The sequence below is a fragment of the Typopeltis vanoorti genome, chromosome 19 (genome assembly GCF_054136105.1).
Source record: "Typopeltis vanoorti isolate ZY-2024b chromosome 19, IOZ_Tvanoo_1.0, whole genome shotgun sequence".
NCBI lineage: Eukaryota > Metazoa > Arthropoda > Arachnida > Uropygi > Thelyphonidae > Typopeltis > Typopeltis vanoorti.
In genome coordinates, this window is record NC_143567.1 from 26,708,514 (window position 1) to 26,732,340 (window position 23,827).

The 23,827-nt window shown below is 34.8% G+C and overlaps 1 protein-coding gene across 6 annotated transcripts in view; it reads right to left on the reverse strand.

Moving 5' to 3' along the window:
- LOC150095932 (phosphatidylinositol-binding clathrin assembly protein LAP-like) overlaps window positions 1-23,827 on the reverse strand; it is a 366,280-nt gene that overhangs the window by 77,031 nt on the left and 265,422 nt on the right. For all 6 annotated transcript variants that reach the window (XM_090409273.1, XM_090409270.1, XM_090409272.1 and 3 more), the window contains 2 exons: window positions 20,367-20,456; window positions 6,385-6,426 (listed from right to left, as the gene is read on the reverse strand). In XM_090409273.1, the coding sequence (XP_090265399.1) occupies window positions 6,385-6,426; window positions 20,367-20,456 (132 nt within the window). The remainder of the gene's footprint in view (window positions 1-6,384; window positions 6,427-20,366; window positions 20,457-23,827) is intronic.

A 23,827-nucleotide genomic window follows, 5' to 3' on the forward strand; every position in this document is an offset into this window, starting at 1 on the left:
TAATGTGCTCAGTAAGCACCCCTACTATATCCTTCTCAGTGTATCTTTCTCCCATTATCATTGACCAACATCATCCTCCCATAATTATTCTTCCTTCTACTGGCCAAATATTGAAAAAACTCCCTAGGATTGTATCATTTGCTAACTGCTGCTCATACTGTACGTTTGTTACCCTTACTAAGTGAGTTAGCTAACTTGCTTGCTCTTTGTACTCTCTCATGTAACTGTTTCTCTCCACTCATCTTGTGCCACCTCCACAATGCCTTCTACCAAATTGCATGCTTCACCTCTTCATTCATCCATTTTACACTTACCTTATTTAATCTCCTGACCTTTAGAATATGCTTGCCAGATACTTCCTGAGTAGAGACCAAGCTGCACTGATTTACTTCTCATGCAATTCCTCATTCCACAATATTGCTACAAGCTGCCTCCTGAGTCGCCATAATCACCTGCCCTATAGTTCTACATATAACCCATTCTCGCAAAAGTCCTGATATGGCTGGCCACCACTCAAGTAATCACTTCATGGTCACGCTCACCAACTGGAGGAAGATGCAACACTTCATATACAACGTCTTCTGATGAGAATCAAATCAAAGACCCTCGATCCACATGTAGCCTCTGTTAAGTACTGCTTAAGGTAATTATCCCTTAAAAACTCAAGAATTCATTCCCCTTGGTTCCTGATACTATCTCGTCATTCCAATCTATATTACCATAACTGAAATCGTCCATAATGATCACCCTTTTCTTATTAGCCAGACTGATTTGTCTAAACATTTCCTTCATGCTGTCTTCCACATTACTAGGTGGAAGACAGCATGAAGGATATTACCATTACATTTCATCCTGTCCACTTCAACTTCACATACCGCTTCAAAATCACTGTCATTATTTGCAACTTGCATCTCTACCCTAGATGAGCCCAACTCCTTTAACATTATTAACAATGCTCCTCCTCCCTTTTTTTTCCCCTTTATCTTCAAGAAAGACTACATATTCCTCCATCTATTCCTGTCAGAATGTCATCCTCATTCAACCAAGTCTCACTTATATCAACAAATTTTGGATGAACGAACTATCAATGCTACAATTTTATTCCCCATGTTTCGAATATTTCAAGCATTTATAAACATGCACACTAACTTATTTCTGTTTCTATAACAAGTCTCACTAACTCCACTTCTTTGATATGACTCCTCCACCCTCCCCAACAATTTCTGTCTATCATCACTGATATTACACCCCTCCCCAGACCTCAATGTCACCTCCACATTCTTGGCTACCTTAATCCTTTCTTGCACATCTGTTTTTGAAATCATCATGTATGCTTTTCATATAGTCTCTCCTGTCCACTCTGTGCTCCTCTCTCATTCTCTTCACTAGTGCCATTCATCTCTCCATTCACAAACTTTTGTCTGCCTTACTTTTTTGTCCTTCCATATCTCTTGCTTCCTCAGGTCTTACATTCTTCAGTCATTCTCACTTGCAGCAAGTTTTTTCAACTGACTAACACCAAACCCATTCAAATTTAGCCATCTCTTTCATGCAGCTATCTGGCCCTTAAACTCATCCCAAACATTCAAAAAACGAACCTCTTTCTCTTCAACACAACTCTGCTAGCATACTATTCAATCTTCATTCACCTTCTCAACTCGCCATAACTGGGCAACTTGTTGCCCACACACTTATTTTTCATTCTCCTGAACAGCCTCATGACATCCCTCCTTGCATTCTTCTTGTTACCAGTCAAATCATTTATACCAACTTTACCACTACCACCTCTTTTGCTTGTATACTCCTCCTGTCCAATGCTTAAACCACCCTGCTCATCTTACCTTCCAGAAAACAAGCTTTGGTGCACTTCTTCATATCTCCATACATTGCCTTTCTCAAATTATTTAATATTTCTTTCAAATCTTTCACCTCATTCCTCTTCACATTCACATGCAAATTTACAATTCTCCTCTCTGTTCATTCTTCATACATTTAATCTCTTGTCTCATCTTTATCAGCTCTGCTTTCATATCTTCAATCAGTTTTTCAGTGCCATTTATGCAAATTGCATTTGCACATCTGCTGTCTTATGGCTCACCACCAGTTCTCTCTTACTGCTTACCACCGCCCTCTATGCATGCTGTCTTACCAATCAGGATGATCGTTAACTCATCACCACCTCCACCCACTGTCTTACTGTTCAAGCACTCAAGCCATTCCATCAACTCCACTTGCTTGCATTCAATGATATTTCAATCTGTAAATATGCACATCTTACACAGCCAAATATCTCTCCTATTAATCCTCTCCACATAAATACCTTCAATCTCTCTCCAACTTACATACTGAATTCATAGCATCTCACCATTTTCAAAAAATCCATGCCACCTGCATTTGTCTTTTGTGCTGTCTTATGCTTTGCTGCCATTTTACTCATGCTCGAAGCTGCACACAAGAAATTTAATAAATACAGAATTATAACTACACCAAACACCACCTACCAATTACAACTATCATATAACATTTAAAAAACTAATTATCACTACTGCCACACATAATTTTAAAATTATCTTTTCACAGCGATCTCTATGAACACAGCTCTTTGCAACTTAGTCATCCCACAAGTTCAAACTATATTATAAGTGAATTAAAGTTAAGTTAATAATAGGATATTATTTTGTTGTTAGCTAAACTTTTTTTATTTTCATCATCTATGTATGGCTACTAATCTTGCTTACATCTGAAAATAAATTTATTAAAATTAGTTACTTCAGCTTAATTATGATTTTGTATGACCCGTCAAAAGGTTTTATGATGCTTATATGTAAACATAACGTTATTTACAATATGTTGTCAACAGCGAGTGAAGTGAAAACTACCACTATATTATTGGAAGTAATTAAATAAGCATACCTCATGGTGAAAAGATTGAAATGATGAGCTGCTATAATTTCTAGCTGTTTTATTGCAAAATTGAATTAAATAAACTTTTCTGCACTGTGAAGAAGAAGCTTGTCATTTCAAGCCAAATACTGGAAAGCAGTAATAGCAGTACATGATGGACTTGAGCGAAGTATCTCAAGTATGCTTCCAAGCATGAGCAGAAGCAAAAAGAGCATTATTGAATGTTACTAGGCATTCAGCTGTCCATGGAGTAGAAAAGGTACACAGGAGTTTTCTGTGTCTTCAATATATGAAGACTGGACAGAAATAAGAACAAAAATTAAAAATAGAAGACAAACAGGATATCCTTGTATCCTGATGAGATAAGTGAAGTTTTTATAGTTATTAATCCATATAGAATTTATTTCAGTTGAGGATGAAAATAAACTTTATGTGCCCAGTAAAGTTTTATTTAGAATTCTCAGTCTGATATGATTGCAGATATGATTTTAGTTATTTTCTTCAGATGCTTTCATATAGAAGGCAAAGATTGTTCTGAAGTATAAAACTGTTAAGGTTTTAACAAGAATGTTGACTTACACATACAGAAGGTTAATTCATTCTAAAGTGATGTTATGATTTTAGTAATTTAGTCAGTGGAGCTTGTTGTTACTTTCATATAGAAAGTGAAGTTACAAAAGTGTCTTGGATGAAGACAAGATGCGTTTTGTTCAGTGGGTCGTGATTTTAAGGTGTAAGAATTTGACTGTTGTGTTGCTGTCATATAAAGAGCAGTTTTGTTTTGTGTTAGTCTTTCTCCTGTGTGAAATCGGGAAGGAATAAAATATTTCTCTATATTCTTTATAAGGCAAGAGACTAAAGTTTCAAGAGTTTTGACTGGACAGGAAAAAATCTGTTGGTTTATGTGATTATTAAAAAGTTGTGAGTTTGTGTTTTTCTCATGCTTTAAAGAAAATACACTGACACTTGCATAGTAGTTAATTTGATGTTGTATATATTTGTGTTATTTATAAATTAAAGATTTTTTTATTTTGGTTACAAAAATATTTGAAGACTCAATCTCTTAATGTGTTAATGAGTTCAAAAAGGGTAACTTAGAAGTTAGGTTACATACGAGATATTGTGGTATATGAACCTATGTTCAAGCTAGATTTGAAGTTTAGTTTCAGATGTTTTTATTTTGAATAATTGAGTTATAGCCACTTATTTAAGAGTTTTATTAGCTACTTATTTAAGTTTTAACCACTCTGTGTGAGAGAAGTATGTAAATATATCCCCACCACCAAACAGTCTAGTATTTGGTCAACTGATTTATATGTTAACACAATCTTGGTTAACATACAAATTTAAATATAATTTTTATACTACTTTGAACACAATCTAGCATACTATTTGCTTGATCATTTGGGGACAAATTTCCAGAAGGAAATCCTTATTATCTGTATATGAAGTTGGCTAACACCTTCAAATTGAAAAAGCTCCTAGATTCTAGGGTTACAAAGACCTTCTAATCTAGGTCTTTTCCATGAAATGGTATAAATCCCATTATCTTTCCAACTACAATATGGAGGTGCTGAACATTTCAGATTACAGCTGTACAGTCATGAAGATCCCTTTACAACAGTAAAGAAATCAGCTTGCTAAGATCTAGAATAATAAAAAATAAATAAAATAAAATAAATTGCCTTTTCTTCCAATATCAACTCTGCTTCACTTAACCTCACTTTAGAAAAGAATGAAAGATGACTAAGATACCTTGTTTTGACTTTTCTTTTTAGCAATATTCCTAAAAATTAGTATAATTGTTGCAACTCCACAACCTGCTACATACTCGTTGATCAATACTTCAAATTCATCATTCAAGACATTATGAATTATTTTTCTGCATGCTACAGAGGACTGACTATATCCATCTTGAATAATTTATAAATAAGCTTGTAATTTAACTATGCACGCTGATTATGACATAATCAATCATATACAATCAACTCAACTCGCACAACAAACTCGTAGGAAGAACAACAAAAGTAGTGTTGTACTGTGCTAATTACTATACTGGTTTTCTTTAGAGCACAGAAGTGGAGCTTTGTACAGAATTTTAGTAGTTTATTATAGAATAAAAGTTCATTATGACAGTGTTAGAGTTCATTAAACCTTTTATTAAATTCTGACATTCAAAGCGCCCCCCCCACCTCACAAAACTACTGCAGATTCAATCAAATACATGCAAATACTCAATAATACAAGACACATTCAACTGAATATGCTTTCAAGTGATTGCATTTAACTGAACATCCTGCTGGTGAGTCAGAACCCCCTGAATACCTATAGTGACTTGCATTATGCAAACACTCTTATAACAAGCTCACTATACTACCTCCTGAATGACTAAACACTTGAACAAACACCCCACCCACATAATTCTGAAGAAAATTCATTACTGTCAAATAAATCCTGTCATACATAAAACTTTGCTATAGCCAAGAGTAAGCTATATGGGAACATGCTAAGACTTCTTTTTGCATTCATGAAAACTACTTATTGGATAACTAACCTTAGTTTTTACCTCATTTTTAAACAATTTCTAAAATTAATAGGTATCATTTCCTTGATTGATAAAAATAGTCATAATATAAACCAAAAGACCTATACATTTTTCCGGAAAAGGATAAAAGTTTTAATATTTAATTAAATTTTAGTGTGCTATGACAAATAATCACTTAGGGAGAGTCCTTAAATATTATAATAAAGATGTGCTCTGAGAAGTATAGATGCCAGAAGACCCTTGGCAAATGAAATGCATAGACATGTATTTACTTAGATATCTGTCTCAGTACAATAGAGAAATCAAGAAAATTTATAATAAATATATATTTTTAAACAGTCTTTACTCTAGTTATTTATTTTATTAAATTAACACTGATAAAGCAGTTTTAGATATGTCCATATTGCTAACGAAAACACCTCTTAGAAAATCATTCTTGAAAATGAACTAGTCAAAGGAGTAATAAAAAAGCATGCCATTTTTTATTTTTACTGAACATTAGTTAAAATTCACAAATAACATAAAAAAAGCACAACATATCACATAAAATATAAGTAGACACAGAATAAAGCAATCTTCCTAAAGGTAGATATGCACTGATTAAAAAGCACAATCCTACGATCAATTTGGTTAGTTACTAAGTTACACAGCCTCCTTATCTTTAAGATTTTATAAATGAAATAGTAGTCATTGACTGCTACATTTAATTAAGGTTTGTACTAGATCGTTTATAGATAGATACAGATCTACTCATGTTTCTTTATAGGTTGACAGTTTTGGTTTAAGTGATGTAACATGCAAAATAGGCAACATTAGATTTTTAGATTTCAATAAAACAAGGTGTATATAATGATATAACTGATGCCTTCAGATTCTATCATGCAAAACAGTCAGTATACAAACTTTAATGAAAAAATATGTAAAAGAATACTGACCTGTCATAGAACTGCTTGTAGTAGTTGTTAATCCTTGGCCAGCTTAAGAACAACAAGAAAATAAAGGACAATTTATAGCAATGATTCACTGCAAAAACTAACAATTCGACAAAACTCATCTATACATTGCTTCAAATATTAATCAAAATATTAAGGAAACCATTTAACTGAAACAATTTTCACCTTGCTTAATACAGGCCTCAAGTCACAAGCTGAAGAGCAGGCCATAAATTACTGATCATTTTAACTAAAGGACAATGTCAATACTGAGCTATAGAAGCTTATTATCCACTTGGTTAGAGTATAATAAATTTAGTTTAATCCTTTATCCAAGTGTGAGCAAACAAAGTTTGCACCTGAAAGTATCTTCAGGACTGGGTTAAGGTGATACAACACCTGGGCAACTCGTTGCAAAGGTGGAGCAAGCTACCAACACTCCTATCTTAGTATCTCCTATAATGCAAAACACATCTCCTTGCGGATATGTCTAATGTTATGCATTAAGGGAAGGGCCACTACCCAGACCGGTTTCGACCTTTATTGAGGTCTCTTCAGTGGGAGCCAGGCCCAAGTCGAGATATCAGGCAGAAGCATTAGCAGGTCATCTCCACCTATAGGAATTGCCAATTGGTGTGCCACCCTTTTTTAATAAATTACTCTGGATTTAGAGAAAGATGTTGAACGAGTTGCAACGAGTTGCCCAGGTGTTGTATCACCTTAACCCAGTCCTGAAGATACTTTCAGGTGCAAACTTTGTTTGCTCACACTTGGATAAAGGATTAAACTAAATTTATTATACTCTAACCAAGTGGAAAATAAACTTTCAACATCTTTCTCTAAATCCAGAGTAATTTATTAAAAAAGGGTGGCACACCAATTGGCAATTCCTATAGGTGGAGATGACCTGCTAATGCTTCTGCCTGATATCTCGACTTGGGCCTGGCTCCCACTGAAGAGACCTCAATAAAGGTCGAAACCGGTCTGGGTAGTGGCCCTTCCCTTAATGCATAACATTAGACATATCCGCAAGGAGATGTGTTTTGCATTATAGGAGATACTAAGATAGAAGTGTTGGTAGCTTGCTCCACCTTTGCAACGAGTTGCCCAGGTGTTGTATCACCTTAACCCAGTCCTGAAGATACTTTCAGGTGCAAACTTTGTTTGCTCACACTTGGATAAAGGATTAAACTAAATTTATTAGAAGCTTATTAATTGCACTGCATGTTCCACAAATTCTTTTTAAGTTCTTATGGCCAAAGCCTTGTTTTTCTAAGGAACCCCAATAATAATAAATATCACAGGAGTTTGTCTTAGTCCAGCAGTAACAAGCTGAATGGTCCTATATTACTTTAAGCGAATGCCAAACAATGTCTGAACATGGTGAAAAATGATGGGCCAGTGCTCTTTCAGTGCTGGGATTTTCTTGGATGTTCATAAAACATTTCACCAACCCAATGTCAGATTTTCTGAAGTGCATTATTACAGAAATTCATGCTTATCCTATAGTCCTGACTTAAATCCCATGATTATTTCTTGAGGTTTTTCAAGAAAAACGTTTTTGCTCATTAATCACAAAGACTTGGCAGAAGCATAGAGAATTGTCTAAGTGGTTACCAATTTAATTCGCTGACTGATACACTCAAAAGACGAACATGTTTTTCATCCCCAATCCCATCAGACCCAGGTGCTATTAAATTTAAAGCATCTTTAAATAAACCTAGAAATAAGTAACATGCTGTCATTTATGGCCCACTGTATGTTTTCAAAGCAGAATTGGATTAAAAAAATTTAAGTGATCCAGAAAAATTCGACAACAGTATCTTACAACAGTTCTGTGCTCAGGTCTACATATTATTCCTTAACATCCAATTATATACAAAACCGCATATTGCGGTTTTGTATATAATTTTGTTGGGAGCTGACATGATACAGAAACATTTGGAAATGTATCTGTATCAAATGTCAGCTTCCAACATGACATTTTTTTTTAGATGGAGGAAAAAATATTTCTAAAAAAAACCGAACATTTTATGCATAATTTCACTTTTTAGATGCAAAAAATGAAGCTATTCATAATAATCACATAAAATTATTTTCATTACTTAGGATAATAACCAATGCCTTGCTTACTGGAGGCCTGAATCGACTTAGTTTTTCCTACTCACATAAAATCTGTAAAATATAGAACAATAATACAATAGGTCAGCCAAGAATTTTCTTCTATTTATGAGATTTTTTTTTTTTTTTTTTTTTTTTTTTTTACATAATCAGGAAACTCTGCTACAGAAACCAAATATAAAACTTTTTCAAACACTTCATGCCTCCGATAAATAGGACAGTGGTCTCACACCAGGCAATGAAATTCATCTTCTGCCAAAAGATGATCAAACACCCATGCCCACAGCAGGATTCAAACATGCAGCCTGTTGGAAAATTAATACACTTGCCAATCAAGACAATCAGGCTAGCAAATGATTGCTCTGAATCTTCATTATTGGAATCCTATTCTAGAGACCAAACACTTTCTTCCATGTTCCACTTCAGCGTGTCTGGACAATTCATCTTGCGAACTATTGATCACTGAAAATGTTATTTGCTAGAAAATTGAAATGATATTGCATCGATACCAATATATGAAAAGTAAATGCAGTGCAAGATAAATTTCACAAGATATAATTTTATTATGTATCTATGTATTAGTCTGCACGGTTAGCCAAGTGGCTGGTTGCTGCACAACCATATGCCTGGGAAAGGAGTGTCCTGGGTTCGATTTCCATCGCTGACATGATGGAATCTTAAGTTGAGGGGGATAATAAATCCCTCATTATTTTAAAACTGGATACGAAACTCGGAGATCAAAATCTAAGAGTTCAGCTCACTTAAACCTTGGTATTATCCAGGTTACCTACTCATCAATGAGATCTCAATAAAGGTCGAAACTGGTCTGGGTAGTGGCCTCTCCTCATAATGTAAAACAGTAATACATCACCTAGGAGCTGCGTTTTACATTATGAGAAAATATTATATTAAGGATAGTGAGGGAGCTTGCTTCACCTTTGCTCCGAGTTGCCCTAGTGTTGTACAACCAGGTGTTGACTTATGCTTGGACTCGCCGATAGTTCTTTGGCATGAAGCGCTTAGATTTCAATCTCTGAGTTTCGTATCCAGTTTTAAAATAATGAGGGATTTATTATCCCCTTAACCAAAATAGCCTCTTGGCTCTTTATCGGAGCTTAGGATCTTTCTCAGAGTTAGCCAAGTTAGCCAGTCTAAGGCAAGGACTGCAGGGTTTTTCTTCCCAGTTTATATATGGGATTTTTCCTCCCGCAAGCAGGCAAACCAGCCTTGAGAACGTAACGCTTCTACAGACATAGGAACATTGGGAGGCATAGGTCAACCACCTTATCCTCAGATAATGGTTGCAGTTATAAGGAATAGAAACCCTTGACACCGTAAAAGTAAAAAAGGGGTAGATCTATTATTTATTTAGATTTTTATAATATTTTTATTCTTATACAGTGAAAGTAATATTTTATTGATTGTAGAGTTTCCTAATTTCTGTAAAATGGTATAAATATTCTTTCTTACTTTGATACTACAGATTCTGTTGCTGAAATATTAATATTTACAAAATTATAACTGCAACCATTATAGGAGGATAAGGTGGTTTGCCCTATGCCTCCTATGTCTGTAGAAGAGTTATCTTCTCGAGGCTAGTTTGCTGCAGGAACACCCCCCCCCCCCACAAAGTGGGGAGAAAAACCCTGCAGTCCTTGCCCAAGACCAGCTAACTTGGCTATGTCTGAGAAAGATCTTCCACTTCTCATGTCAGCAATGGGAATCGAATCTAGGACACTCCTTTCCCAGGCATATGGTTGTGAAACAACCAGCCACTCGGGTAACCAAGCGGACTAATACATAGATACATAATAAAATTATATTTTGTGAAATTTATCATCTTGCACTGCATTTACTTTTTATATATCGGTATCTGTGCAATTCATTTTAGTTTTATAGTGAATAACATTTTCAGCAATCGATAGTTTGTGCGATGAATTGTCCGTGAACCCCACTTCAGCCCTCCGAATAAACAGAAGTAGGTCTCACTTTGATGAAAAAGTTATCTACCATCCTAAAGACATTCCCAAATATCCATGCTCAATGTAGGATTTGGACCCAGCTTATCCAATGAAACTATAATAATGCTAATCAGGCAATTCATTTAAATTTTAAATTTTTTTAAAATTTAAATGAATTTTGTCTGAGAAACAGATTTATGATCAGAACATGGAATGTTAGATCATTATATCAATGTGATCAACTCAAGATTCTGCAACAAGAATTAGCATGCTATGAATGGTTCATCATTGGTATATGTGAGACAAGGTGGCCAGAAACTGGAGAATTAACAACAGAGGAAAGAAATTTCTTTCTTTACTCAGGTACTCGAGGAGTTGTGTTCTTGATCCGAAAGAATATTAAGCACTCTGTCACAGACTTTAAATCCGGAAATAGCAGACTGGCAGTAGTAAGATTAAAGGGTAAACCACTAAATATATCTATTATACATTATTTATTTAGCGTATGGCTCACACATGAAAAGTTACATTAATCCTTAATATATATGAACATAGTAATAGACATATGTACAATAATAAGACATAATACAGTCATAAAAGAGACACTCAAGAATAGGCTACAATGGAATGTCTAGGTTGATTATCCAGTCAACTGCACTTAGTGTAGCATGGATGACGTCCAACAGGTTTCCACTGTATGCGTGTTGGACACATTCTGCTGTAATATGATTAATTGTCTGGTGGGGCGATCCACAGTCGCACCTGGGTGAGGCAATCATGCTCCAGTTGTAAAGGTGGTCTGCACATCTGCCATGGTTGGTGCGGATTCGGTTAAGGGCAGACCAAGTTTTCCTAGGCAGGTCAAAACCCTAAGGTATCTGTGTTGGGTCCACTAATTCATGGAAGATCTTTGCTGAAGTGTTACAGCAGGACTCTTTCCACTTCTCCTTCATGTTGAAACTTGTCTCTGCAAGATTTTTTGCTGTTAAGATTGGAGGGTGCCTTGACTTTAGCCTATTTATTTCTAGGAGTGGGATGTCTTCATGGATTGGAAGATTTTGGATTCCCATGATTTTGCTGTATTCATATAGAAGAAATTTGGATCTGCGGATGTTGCTTAGCACTGGGAACCAGTAGGTTAGGGTTGATTTTACAGTTCAAGAAATAAGGCACATAGTGGTGTTAAGCTGGGCATCAACCAAATACACATGGGCGCTGTTCAGCCATATGGGTGAGCAGTATTCAACTGTAGAGTAAACGAGGCCAAGAGCAGTGCAGCGAAGCGTTGTTGCTAAGGCACCCCAAGTTGTTCCACATAGTTTTTGCAGTATATTGTTTCTTGTTTTTAGCTTGAATGCTGTGTTAATGGGATGTGGTTTAAGAGATAGTGTTCTATCCAGAGTGATACATTTATATGCACCAACAACCGCATATGATCAGGAAGTAGATCGCTTATGACCAAATCAATCTGATTCTGAAACACCTACGAAATACTTTCTAATAGTACTAGGGGATTGGAATGCAAAAATCAGAATAGATATAGGAAAGAATTTTCTCCACTTTGTCAGCCCTTTTAGATTAGGAGAAACAAATGATAAAGGCATGAAACTGACAATTTGTTTAGCAGAATAATCGCCATAACTAACACTTTTCCACACACAAAAGATCACAAAAATAGACTTGGATATCCCCCTACTGAAAAACTCAGAAATTTAATTTATTATATACTTATAAAAGCATAAACATAAAACCTATATAAATTCAATAAGATCTTTCCCAGGTGCTGAAATTGGAAGTGACCATAATTTAGTCATATCAACATTTATGTTGAAATTTGGATTTAGAACCACAAGAAAAATGAGACAAAAGTTTAACCTTACATAACTTGAATCAAATACCACTAAAGAATTATTTAAAACAAATCTTGTTTCTACTTTTTCTGAAATCTCTGCTGACTCCCTCGATCCTTACAGTTTTCAAGTAGTCATTGAAGGCAGCTGAAATTATTCTAGGAAGAAAATACAATATTAATAAACCTCAAGTTACCCAAGAAATATTACAAGCTTTATGATTTAGTGGAGAAGATTAAAACCAATTCAGCACATTAGGAACAAAAATGATCAGCATAATCATCTGAACAGATAAAAAGGAGGTAAAGTTTGAAAAAAATAAATAAATGGTTATCCTAAGAATGCAAAGAAATTGAGAATAATCTTCATAAGATTAACTATACAACAGCATACATACCAAGTAATTAAGAAATTAATAAAGCCTTTTATTCATAAGATGTGGATAATTGAGGATGTGAATGGAACAAATATTACTTATGAAAAAATATTGAAAAGATGCTATGATTATTCAAGTAAACTATTTAAGAGTGATGACAGCTTGGACCAACAAAATTCAGATGGAATTTTCTCAATGATAACTGAGAACAGTGAGTAACTTATACTTGAAGAAATAGAAAGAGCCATTTTAAGATCAAAATCAGAAAAAAAACAAACAGGAATTGACTAACAAAACTTTGCCAGCAGGTGTGGGACACTGAGATCTGGCCAAAAGATTGGCACACAGTTACCGTTATTCTCATTCCAAAAAAAAAAAAAAGCAAAAAAAAAAGCAAAAAGTGCAATAATTTAGGACAATCAGCCACCAACCAAGCAAAATATTTTTGGACATCTTACTTTCTCGTATTGAAACAAAAATGGAGTTCAATTTTTCAGACTTATAGGCTGGATTTAGAAAGAATAAGAGTAATTCACCCATATATTTACACCCATAGAAGAAATTAATCCATTTCATTACCTAGTCAATATCTCTAATACAGATGGAAGATCAGGACAAGATATCAGAATAAAAATTACAAAAGCAACAATAGCCCAAAAAACAAACTATTATGGACAGATAACAAGCTTACAATTACAAACATGTCAGTAAGGCATAATCTGTTTATGCCTTACTGACATGTTAGTTAATTCAGTACTTCTATACAGAAGTGAAACTTGGACCCTCCTAAAAGAAGATGAAATGAGATGCTATATATGATGACTCCTAAAGATACCATATGCTGATTACATCACAAATTTCGAATTTGTGATCGGCAAAATTATTTTTGTCGATCCAAGAGATATAACTAAGATTCAGAGAAAACCACTTATGTGGCTGGTAGACCATTTGGGCAAATCAAATGGTCTACCAATGCAATTTCTTGAAAGACTTATTTCAGAACTTGAAAAAGAGACAGATCTAGAATAAACTGGATAGACAATATAAACAAAGACAGGTGCTTCACTTACAGAGCTGAAAATAAGTATCAATAAAGGACTGAGTAGAAGTTTTCTATGAAGAAAATTCCCTAATATCTACTCTATGGTCCTTTGTGGACTATGGGATGAAGGAAAAAAAGCATGATAATTCCTCCAGTTGTTTCCTATGGATGCGAAGCATATTTGCAGAAAGGGTGGATGATTTGATTTCAGCTTTCAAAATGAAAATTCTTAGAAAAATACATGCCAGTAGATAGTGATCTCTGAAGAAATCAGATACAACCATAAGTTATACCAACTCTATAAAACATACAATATCTAGTTTAATCAAGCTCAAAATTTTAGTTAATATGGTCACCTAAATTGAATAGTATTGGCAAGGTCAGCAAAAATGAGATTCTACGATGACAAAAAGAGATCAGAAAAGACCAAGATCTAAGTGACTTGATGCAGTTTGAAGTGCCTTAGAAGAAAACAAAACTGACAATACTGAAATTCTGAACTGACTAAAGTGCAGGAAAACTGTCAAGAAGAAATTAATAATGTAAACTTTTCTTGTACTATCATAGCATTAAATACATCCCCTGGAGAGTACATATACAATTGAATGTATTTTTCATTTCAGGTTTATCTATAAATTTCATAAACCTTCATAAAATTAATTGGAAAAATTTGAAGCGATTAGAGGCATTGGAAGAATATGAAAGCAAGCAAAAATCAGGAACAAAAAAATCAAGTAAGATATTGTGTAATGATAATTAGATAGGTAAGACTGATCACAAAAAGGGTATTGATATTGCACAGTATGAAGATTCAATTTTAAAACATGCAATTGATACTGCATCATTACTACAAGTTTTCCATATGCTAAAATCAAAAACTTAAATGTAAAAAAAAAAAAGCAGAAAAGGAAAGCAAGAGATGGTAGTTCTGGTAGGAACAAACAATCTGAGTGGTGATAAATACAGTATGAGAGAATATGAAAGGATTGCTGGAAGACTGGAGAGTGAGCAAGTGAAAATAGCCTGTGCAACAAATCATTTGCATCGTAGCTCTACTTAATTCTGTATTGTCGTATCCACATAATATACTGTGTAAAAAGAATAGATTTATACAAGAAGGATGGCCTGCACTTGAATGTATTTGGTATCAGAAGTCTGATGAAATTATTGGTATTAGACCTAATATGGGGAGTTAAGGAAATAAAATTATGATTGGAGGAATGATGTAAATTTATGCATAAGAGCAAATAAGTTATTCAACTATATTAAAGATATTTTTCTTCTTCCTCTGCAGCCTGTCCCACTCAAGTGAGGTCGTTGTTTTTGGTGAGTCTCCTCCACATCTTCCTGTCTTGGGCTGTAACCACATCCAAATTCTTCATCTTCGCCTCCTCCACCAGCTCCTTCCATCTCTTCTTTGTCTGCCCGTGCTTCTGTTGAACCAAATTATCTAAAGTCCCTACCCTTCCTGATGACATTTCCTTCCAGCTCCAGATCTGTCTCCTGGCTGCCATCCACTTTGCAACACATACTGCTCAGTCTCATACCTCTCTCTTCCAGTACTTTTCTCCATCTTTCCACTTCAGCTGCCACTTCTCTTGATTCTGCATACGGCAAGATGTCATCGGCATACAACACTGTCCGAGGCACGTCTTCTCTCACCTCCTCAGTCACCACCTCCATCACAATATTAAACAGGAACGGACTAAATGCTGATCCTTGATGCAAGCCAACTGTCACTTGAAAACTTTGTCTGTCCCAGGCAGGTCTGAACTCTTGTCTTCACATTTCTGTACATCTCCTGCACAACCTGACATATTTCTCTGGTACCTTCTTCTCCCTCAGACACCTCCAGACTTCTTGCTTTGGCACTCTATCGTATGTTTTCTCCAGATCAATAAACACCAGATGTAGCTTCCGTTGCTTTTCTCAAAACTTTTCCATCATCTGCCATAACCCAAAGACAGCCTCTGCTGTTGACTCACCAGGCATGAAGCCAAATTTCTCTTTTGCAATCTCCACCTCCTTCCTCAATCTTCCATCAAGAACCCTTTCTAGGATTTTCATTGTGTGGGACATCAATTATATTCCTCTCTAATTCTTACAGTCTTGTGCATCCCCTTTACCCTTGTAGATGGGGACAAGAGTACTTTCCCTCCACTCCTCAGGTATATTTTCCTGTTGGCAAACTTTTATGAACAGGTCCCACAGCAGGTCAATTCCCTCTTCTCCCAGTGCCTTCCATGCCTCCACTGGGATCCTGTCAGGGCACACCTATTTTCCATTCTTCATCCTCTTCATGGCCTCCTTCAATTCCACTCTACTGATGTTCTGTACCACAGCCTCATAAGTTGCCCATCTTCTCTGTGAGTCCTTGCATTTTCCTCATTCAAAAGTCCTTCCAAGTATATTCTCCATCTGTTTCTTATATCCACATCCCTCCATAATACTCTTCCTCCAGTCTTTGATCTGTCTCACATGTAAGATGTCCTTTGATGCCTTATTTCTACATTCTGCTAATTGATAAACTTTTCTCTGTCCTTCCCTTGTTTTGAATTGATCATAAAGATCTTGATATTCATGGCCTTTGCCACAACTCTCTTGGCTTCTCGCTTTCTCTCTCTCTATCCTCTTCTGCTCTTGACTCGTCCCACTTCTGCTTTGCCTTCCTCTTAGCCGTCACTACTTGTATATTATTATTCCACCATCAACCCTCCTTCTGCTCTCTCTAATCTTTCCAGATGTACCACCAAGCACCTCAATTGCATAGCTTAGAATTGCTCTTGAATTAAGTCTCCATCAATCTTGTACGCTTTCTAGTCCATCCGAAATCCTCTCTAACACTCTCTCTCCCTAAAACGAGAAGAGTGTGGTTCCTCACATTCTTTTTTTAAATGAAACTACTTAATTGTCTTCATCTCATAACTTCCAAAGTTTCTTATCTTCAACCTTATTTTAAAGTCTGCACACAGCAGCCAGTGTTGCTGCACCACTTGATCTGTGGGAATTACCTTACAATTTGTCACTTCCTTAAGATGTTTTCTTCTAGTCAAAATGTAGTCAATCTGTGAACTGTTGTTATCAAATGTTCTTCCCTCTTGTAGAAAAAGAAGTTAACAATTGCCAGATCAAACACTACTGCGAAGTCCACAATCCTCTCCCCTTCCTGGTTCATCATTCCCACTCCATGGATGCGATGCACCCTTTTCACATTTCCCATTCATATTAAAATATATCAATATGCTTAATAATAGATACCATATGATGAAAATGATAGCAGTGCAAGGATGTCTGTATAAATGAAGCATCATATGTGAAGGAATCTGAAAGTTGTCCAACTGAGTCATGTTGATTACAGAAAATCAAGCACAGAATTAACTTAGATGTGGTCACAAATGCCAGGAGTATCAGGAACAAGGGGAGACCGAGTTTGCTCCTTTGGTGAATATGTCATGGTCTCAGATAATTCGCATTATGAGACATGGCTCTCAGAAGCAGATGTACTAACTGGTATTACGTATAAAAGTACAGCATTTTTATAGACAAGACAGGAAAGGACAGGGTGTGATGCTAACAAAATCAAATGATTTTAGTCCAGTTATTTCAAAAAATGATGGCAACATTAGTAACAGTTTTTCATGTAATAGTGGGTTGGAAGCTATATGGAACAAAGTGGAGCTCAACCAGATCAAATAAATGGTGGGGTGTTGTTAGAGACCTAGCAGATCAGCTGCTAGTGATGAAATGCATCACCAAGTAAACCTAATGGGTATTAAACAATTATCATGAGTGAATGATTGAGTACCATGATCTCATGATAAGAACAAAGCAAAATTTCTTGAGCTATTTCAGGACAACTTCTCCAAGCAGCATGTAAAAGAAGAACAAGCTAACAGTATTAGACCAGATTATAGTGTCAGTGTTTCAGTAAAAGATGTGAACGTTCTGCCTCTAGTTGTGACAATGAACATGTTGTAATGACCTGGGAAGTGTCTGAATATTCCATGGGAAGTATATGGATATTCCAATCAGAAAGGTTATGTACTGAAAGCTATAAAGCAAGGAATTATGATCAACTGAGAATACTAGATTTTATCCCATGATATCAGTTGCTAGACAGAAAAGATATACAGTACATTGGAAGTATTAAAAAAAATACATTAATGATGCAATTTATGAATCTGTCCACAGCATTTCAATAATAAACAGGGTAAGAGTGAAATAGATGTAGAATCTTATTAAGCAAAATATTCAGAAAAGGATAGAATACTGTGTGCATTAGGGTCATGTCAATTATGAAAATTATAAGCAGGCAAGAAGAATTTAACTTTTTATGGAAAGCAAAGTGTGAGACAAACAAAATAAAACAAAAGCCAGTTTTGTTCTGTTATGTTGCAAGTAAAAGAAAGAATAAACATAAAAGACTAACGTCAATGAGCACAGATATACAGGTAGCAGATGCATTGTTCTAATGAGTGCTTGTTTTGCTAAAGAGCTATCAGCCTGCTGTATGCAACAAAGCTCAATGCTACCTCTAGACCGGATGAAGAAACTCAGGTGTATGAGGAGACGACACTAGAGCTGTTGCATAAACTGAATAAGAATTCAGCAATAGGAACTGATGGGATATCAGAAAATGCTAAAAGAATGTTCAGCCAAACAGCCTGTGCTTTTTATTTGGGTACATAATTTAAGCAGTATAATCTTCCCTCAAAACAGGGAAGATTTCACAGGAGTAGAAATAATGTATGATAATCTTAATGCACTAGGGTGGTGTAGAGACTCATGTGTCTAAATCTATCAATATCCCTAGAGTGGTAGTGAAGATATCTGAAAAATAAAAAAGAAAATGGTATGAGTTTTTTATACAGAAATGGGTTGATAGAGATCTATATTTTACAAAGAACAGCATAGATTTACAATGGGAAAGTCATGTTTCAGCAACTTGCTAACATATAATAACACTACTGAATTAGAGGGGGGAGATAGAAACACCATAACTTTTGTAGTTTGCTAAGGCTTTTGACAAGATAGAGCATGGAAGACTTGCATAAACTGGAGAATATGGGATTGGATTATAAAATCTTAGTTTGGATAAGATAATGGTTGACTGACACATCAAAAATGGTGTATGGAGAGGCATGAGTCTGCAAGATTTAAGGTGAACAGTGGCGTATCCCAGAAATCAGTAATTGGGTAATTGTTATTTAATCTTTACTGACATTAGGAAACACTTGATAGGAGACCTATCTATTTGCTGATGATGCAAAGATAAGCAGCGTCATCAGGAATACAACTGATGTATTTGCAGAATAATTTGAACAAGCTGGAATTCTGGGCATGTGAGAAAGATAGTCAGTTTGATGTTAGTAAATGTCAAGTTATGCATTTTGTTATAATAAGATATTTAATGGCATATATTGCAGGCTTACGCTAATATAAATTGACCAGGCTAAGGATCTGAGTTTTTATAGATGAAAGCCCATATAACAGATTGCTAATACACCTCAGAAGATAACTGCAAAGCTAACACAAACATATAAGAATAAGAAAATCATTTTTGCATCTTCACAAGGCTTTGATACAACATCATCTGGGCTACTGCATGCAGATCTATTTTCCCAGTTTCCATGGTGATGAAGATACAATGGCGAGTGCACAGTGTTAAAAGATTATATTGGGACTGTGGAATGTTAGGTTATGAAAGATTGAGAATTTGTAGACTGCAAACACTAATAAAACAAAAAAGAGTAGTATTATGATAGACCTACAAACTTCTGATAGTTATATAGGATACCAGTAGATGGAATTTCGCATTTTATGAAGGGCATGGGAGAGGATATCCATATAACTTGGGAATGAACGTGGTCAAGAGCTAGATTTTTTCCATAGAGTGATCATGATTTAAATGGCTTGCCTTTGGAGGTGGCAAGTGCAGACAGTGTGAATCAATTCACAGGAAGTGAAAAACAAATATATCCCACAGAATCCCAAATTAGTCTGATTCTGTGAGATTCTGATTCTAAAAAGTTTTTTTCCTATCTATCTATCTTCAATCTGTAGCAGCCCATCAGAAATCAGCCTAATTTAAATAAATATAACAGATACAAGAAACTTTCCAAAATATGACATTAATCCTCAGATTCCAATTTACAACCAAGTTCTACAGATGTCCAAAGGGTGCCCTCCTAGATAGGACTAATCTTATATCCACATTTCATTAATACTATATTGCCTCTGTGTATGACTGTGTGTTACAAGTGTTAGTTTGAACTTCTTAAAGATGTCTGAGAGACAAAAATTGGAAGAATTAGCAGTTTTTAATACTTCTTCAGTGCTGTTCATACTTCATTAAATCTCCAACATAATATTCAGAGCACTTAAGCCTTAACACATGGACAGTGATAATACAGCAGACCCTGGAGATCAGATTAAGCATCCTATCATTATCAAAATTAGATTATAAAAAGTCAATTAGTTATAAGCTACTAGATATAATATGCAAAAGAAGAAGAAAATCTGTCAAATGATCTATTGCTGTTGCAGTCTGGAATTTAGAGATATCCAAATACCAACCCATATAAAAATGACAGCTTCTTTTTTTTTTAATTATTTATTTAAATTTCACTCCTTACCTGAGGAAGGCTGACTACCAAAAGCAGCAGCAAAGGATGCATCTGAAGCAAATGAAGGTGCAGCAGGTGTAGCAGAAGTTGCTGTAAAACCTTAAAGTGAAAGTATTAAATTATAATACAAATAAGGGATGCATAACTAAGTGAAAACTAATTCAGAAAATATAATACAATTAAAAAGACAATTACCCTGTACTGCATAATTCTAAAAAGTCAGACTAAATGGCTTTTAACAATTTAAATTTTCAGCGAATTCTCCAGCTACAACACTGCAGTTCTTTTTTGATTAATGCTATTATTGTTTTATGAATCAAACTTTTCTTCAAAACAAATTATTTTCGTGTCATACTGTCAAGTATGAATTTATAATTTCTGATATATTCAATTTCAAAAATCTTGATATTTCCAATTAATATAAATTTGAAATAATACAAGCTGAAAAGTGACATTTAATCAGTTTATTATAAGTATACATAAGTAAATATAAACAAAATGGTTAGAACATCAAACGGGCAATAGCAAACTGCCAAAAATATTATATGGATATAAAGTAAATGAAAACAGAAGAGTTGAAAGATCAAGAAAATGATGGCACGAGACAGAACATGCCACTTGGCCTAAAAATTCATGACAGGAAGATGTGTTTATTATAATATATTTAGCAAGGTTTCACTGTATTATTAGTGTTTTTGAAATACTTTAAAACAAAGTTTTTTCACTTGGTTATAATATAAATTAAAGATACCAAGAAATTAAATTCTTGGTTTTATTTTATATAATAATTCACATTATAACCAAGTGAAAAAACTTTCTACATCTCTAATCTAGAGTAATTTAGTAATAAGGTGTGACAGCTTTTGACTACATGTATATGGAGATATGATTTCTGCATTACTTCAACTTGATATCATTTCTGGGTCTGGCTCTCACTGATGAGACCTTAATAAAGGTTAAAATTGATATGGGTGGTGGCCCTTCCTATAATGCATATCATTATACATGTCTGTAAGGATATGTGCATTGCATTATGGGATACCAAGGCAAAGATGTGAAGTCATTAGCCTCTATATACAAGTACCCCAGTCATGAAGTGACTTCACGTGCAAACTTTGTTTGCTTACACTTGGATAAAGAATGAAACCAAGAATATAATTTCTTATATTCTTGGTTAATTTACTTTAATTTAATTTACTTTAAAACATGTTGAGACCTCAAAGGCTGCTCATAGGTTAAAATTGCCATTATCATGCTGTGCAAAAATTTGTTGCAAGTTAATTTTGTTTACGCACCTGATTAATACTGATGAAAACTAACAGGATAAGTACCAAATGGACATAATAGGTGTTACCTGAAACAAAGACGAGAACAAGCAAGATTCTAAGAAACCACAACAAAAAAAATAAGATGTTATATTCAAAACAAAAATGATCAGGGAAAAGGAGTAACTATAATATTCAGCACTAAATATGGTGATAACCTTCTTGAATGACAGGCAATATAATCAGAATGAGGAATTGCAATGAGATTAATTTGTGTCTGTGGTCCCACAGATGATTCTACTAAGGAAGTAGGAATTTTGAGACATTAAAGAAGACAGCTAATAAGAAAAAGTTGAAGATCTAAATAGTCTAGGAATTGATTTAACATATAGAAATGGTTACAGAAAATTTGAAGAGCAAAGCTAATAATGGTAAATACTTGCTAGATTTCTGTTCAGGGCATGGATTACTCATTATTAACACTATGTTCCAAAAAATATGTCTTCTTGTGAATTTATGCACAAGAAATAAAGAAATAAGTATGCTACTGCTGGTAGCAATTTGAAATAAAAATGATAATTTAATTTTGATCAAAAACTCAGTGTGAGTAAGATAAAATTGAATATATTATCATCACAACCTCCATGAGGTGAGCACTCTCATCATAGGTTTATTTAACTAACAACATATCACATCATCAAATTCCTGATATATACCCTCAAGGGGTGTACAGGATATGATAGTACTACATGAAAAATTTACATAATTACTAACTTCTCATCTACAATTTTCCTCCAAATCAGTCTGTTACCTGTCAAGACTCCAATATTATCAGATCTTATGTTTCTGCCTTCTAAAGCACTTTTTACTGTATCAATCCACCTATATCTTGTTCTTCCTCTGGATCTTTTTCCTACTAACCTGGCAGAGAACACCTGTTTTGCTAATCTTTCCTCTCCATTCTGTTTAAGTGACCATACCACTGAGATTAGCTCTGCTAATGCATTCCTGATACTGAAAATGTCAAGTTCTTTCCTAATATCCTCATTTTTAATATGATATTGCCATTGATGCCATTTGTTCATGTCCCTAATCTCTCTCAGGACTCTCATATCTGCAGTCTCTAGTCTTTGGTCAACTGTTTTACTTCTGACCCAGTTCTCAGATCCATAAGTTAAAATTGGTTTGAACATTGTCTTGTATACAGACAAGTGTTTTGGCCAATTTCTCTCTTATTCCATATAAATTTATTCAGTTGACTTCTTACAATACCAGCTTTGTTGATTCTGTTGTCTATTTCCATATTTAATTTACCATCTTCACTAAAAATCATGCCTAAGTAACTGAAATGTTTTACTTGTTCTATAGCTTCTCCATTTACAATGCAGTTGATATTTTCAATGTTTCTGCCTATTTTCATTGTCTTTATAATGCTGACCTTCATCCATATCTATTACAACAGTTATTCAATTTAGTCAGGGAATCTTGCAGACTTGTAGTGGATTTATTTAGAAGTATAACATCATCCACATAAAGCAAAGAGCTGAAATTAACATCTCCAATATATAATATTTTCCTTCATAATGTGATCCATATAGATAATGAATAACAGAGGGGATAATGTACATCCTTGTCTCACACCAGATTTAACATTAAACGTCTTCCTGTGCTTCTTTCAATTCTAACTGCTGAATTACAACTCAAATAAAGACTAAGTATTGCTTGATATAATGCCGCATTAACACCATATGACTATAGCGTTTTGAATAGCTTCTCTCTTGGCACCTTGTCATATGCCTTTTCTAGATCTACAAGACTTAAATACAGATCTTTGTTATATCCCCATGATTTCTCAACTATCTGTCGTAAAGTGAAAATCTGATCCTGACAGCCTCTATTTGGTCTGAATCCAGCTTGTTCTTCACTAAGCTTCTCTTCCACAATCCTTCAACTGTTTCTCAAGTATACTTGCATATATCTTACCAGCAACAGTTAGTAATGAAATACCTCTAACTCTCACGCTGTTTCATTTCCCTTTTTATATATGGGTACTATGAGAGCTCTACTCCGATCATCTGGAATTCGTGCCTCTGTCTAGGCCTTCCGAACTATGCAGTGCACCACTGTAAGACTTTTATACCTCCATACTTGAACATTTCTGGTCAAATATCATCTACTCTGCTGCCTTTCCACATTTCAGGCTTT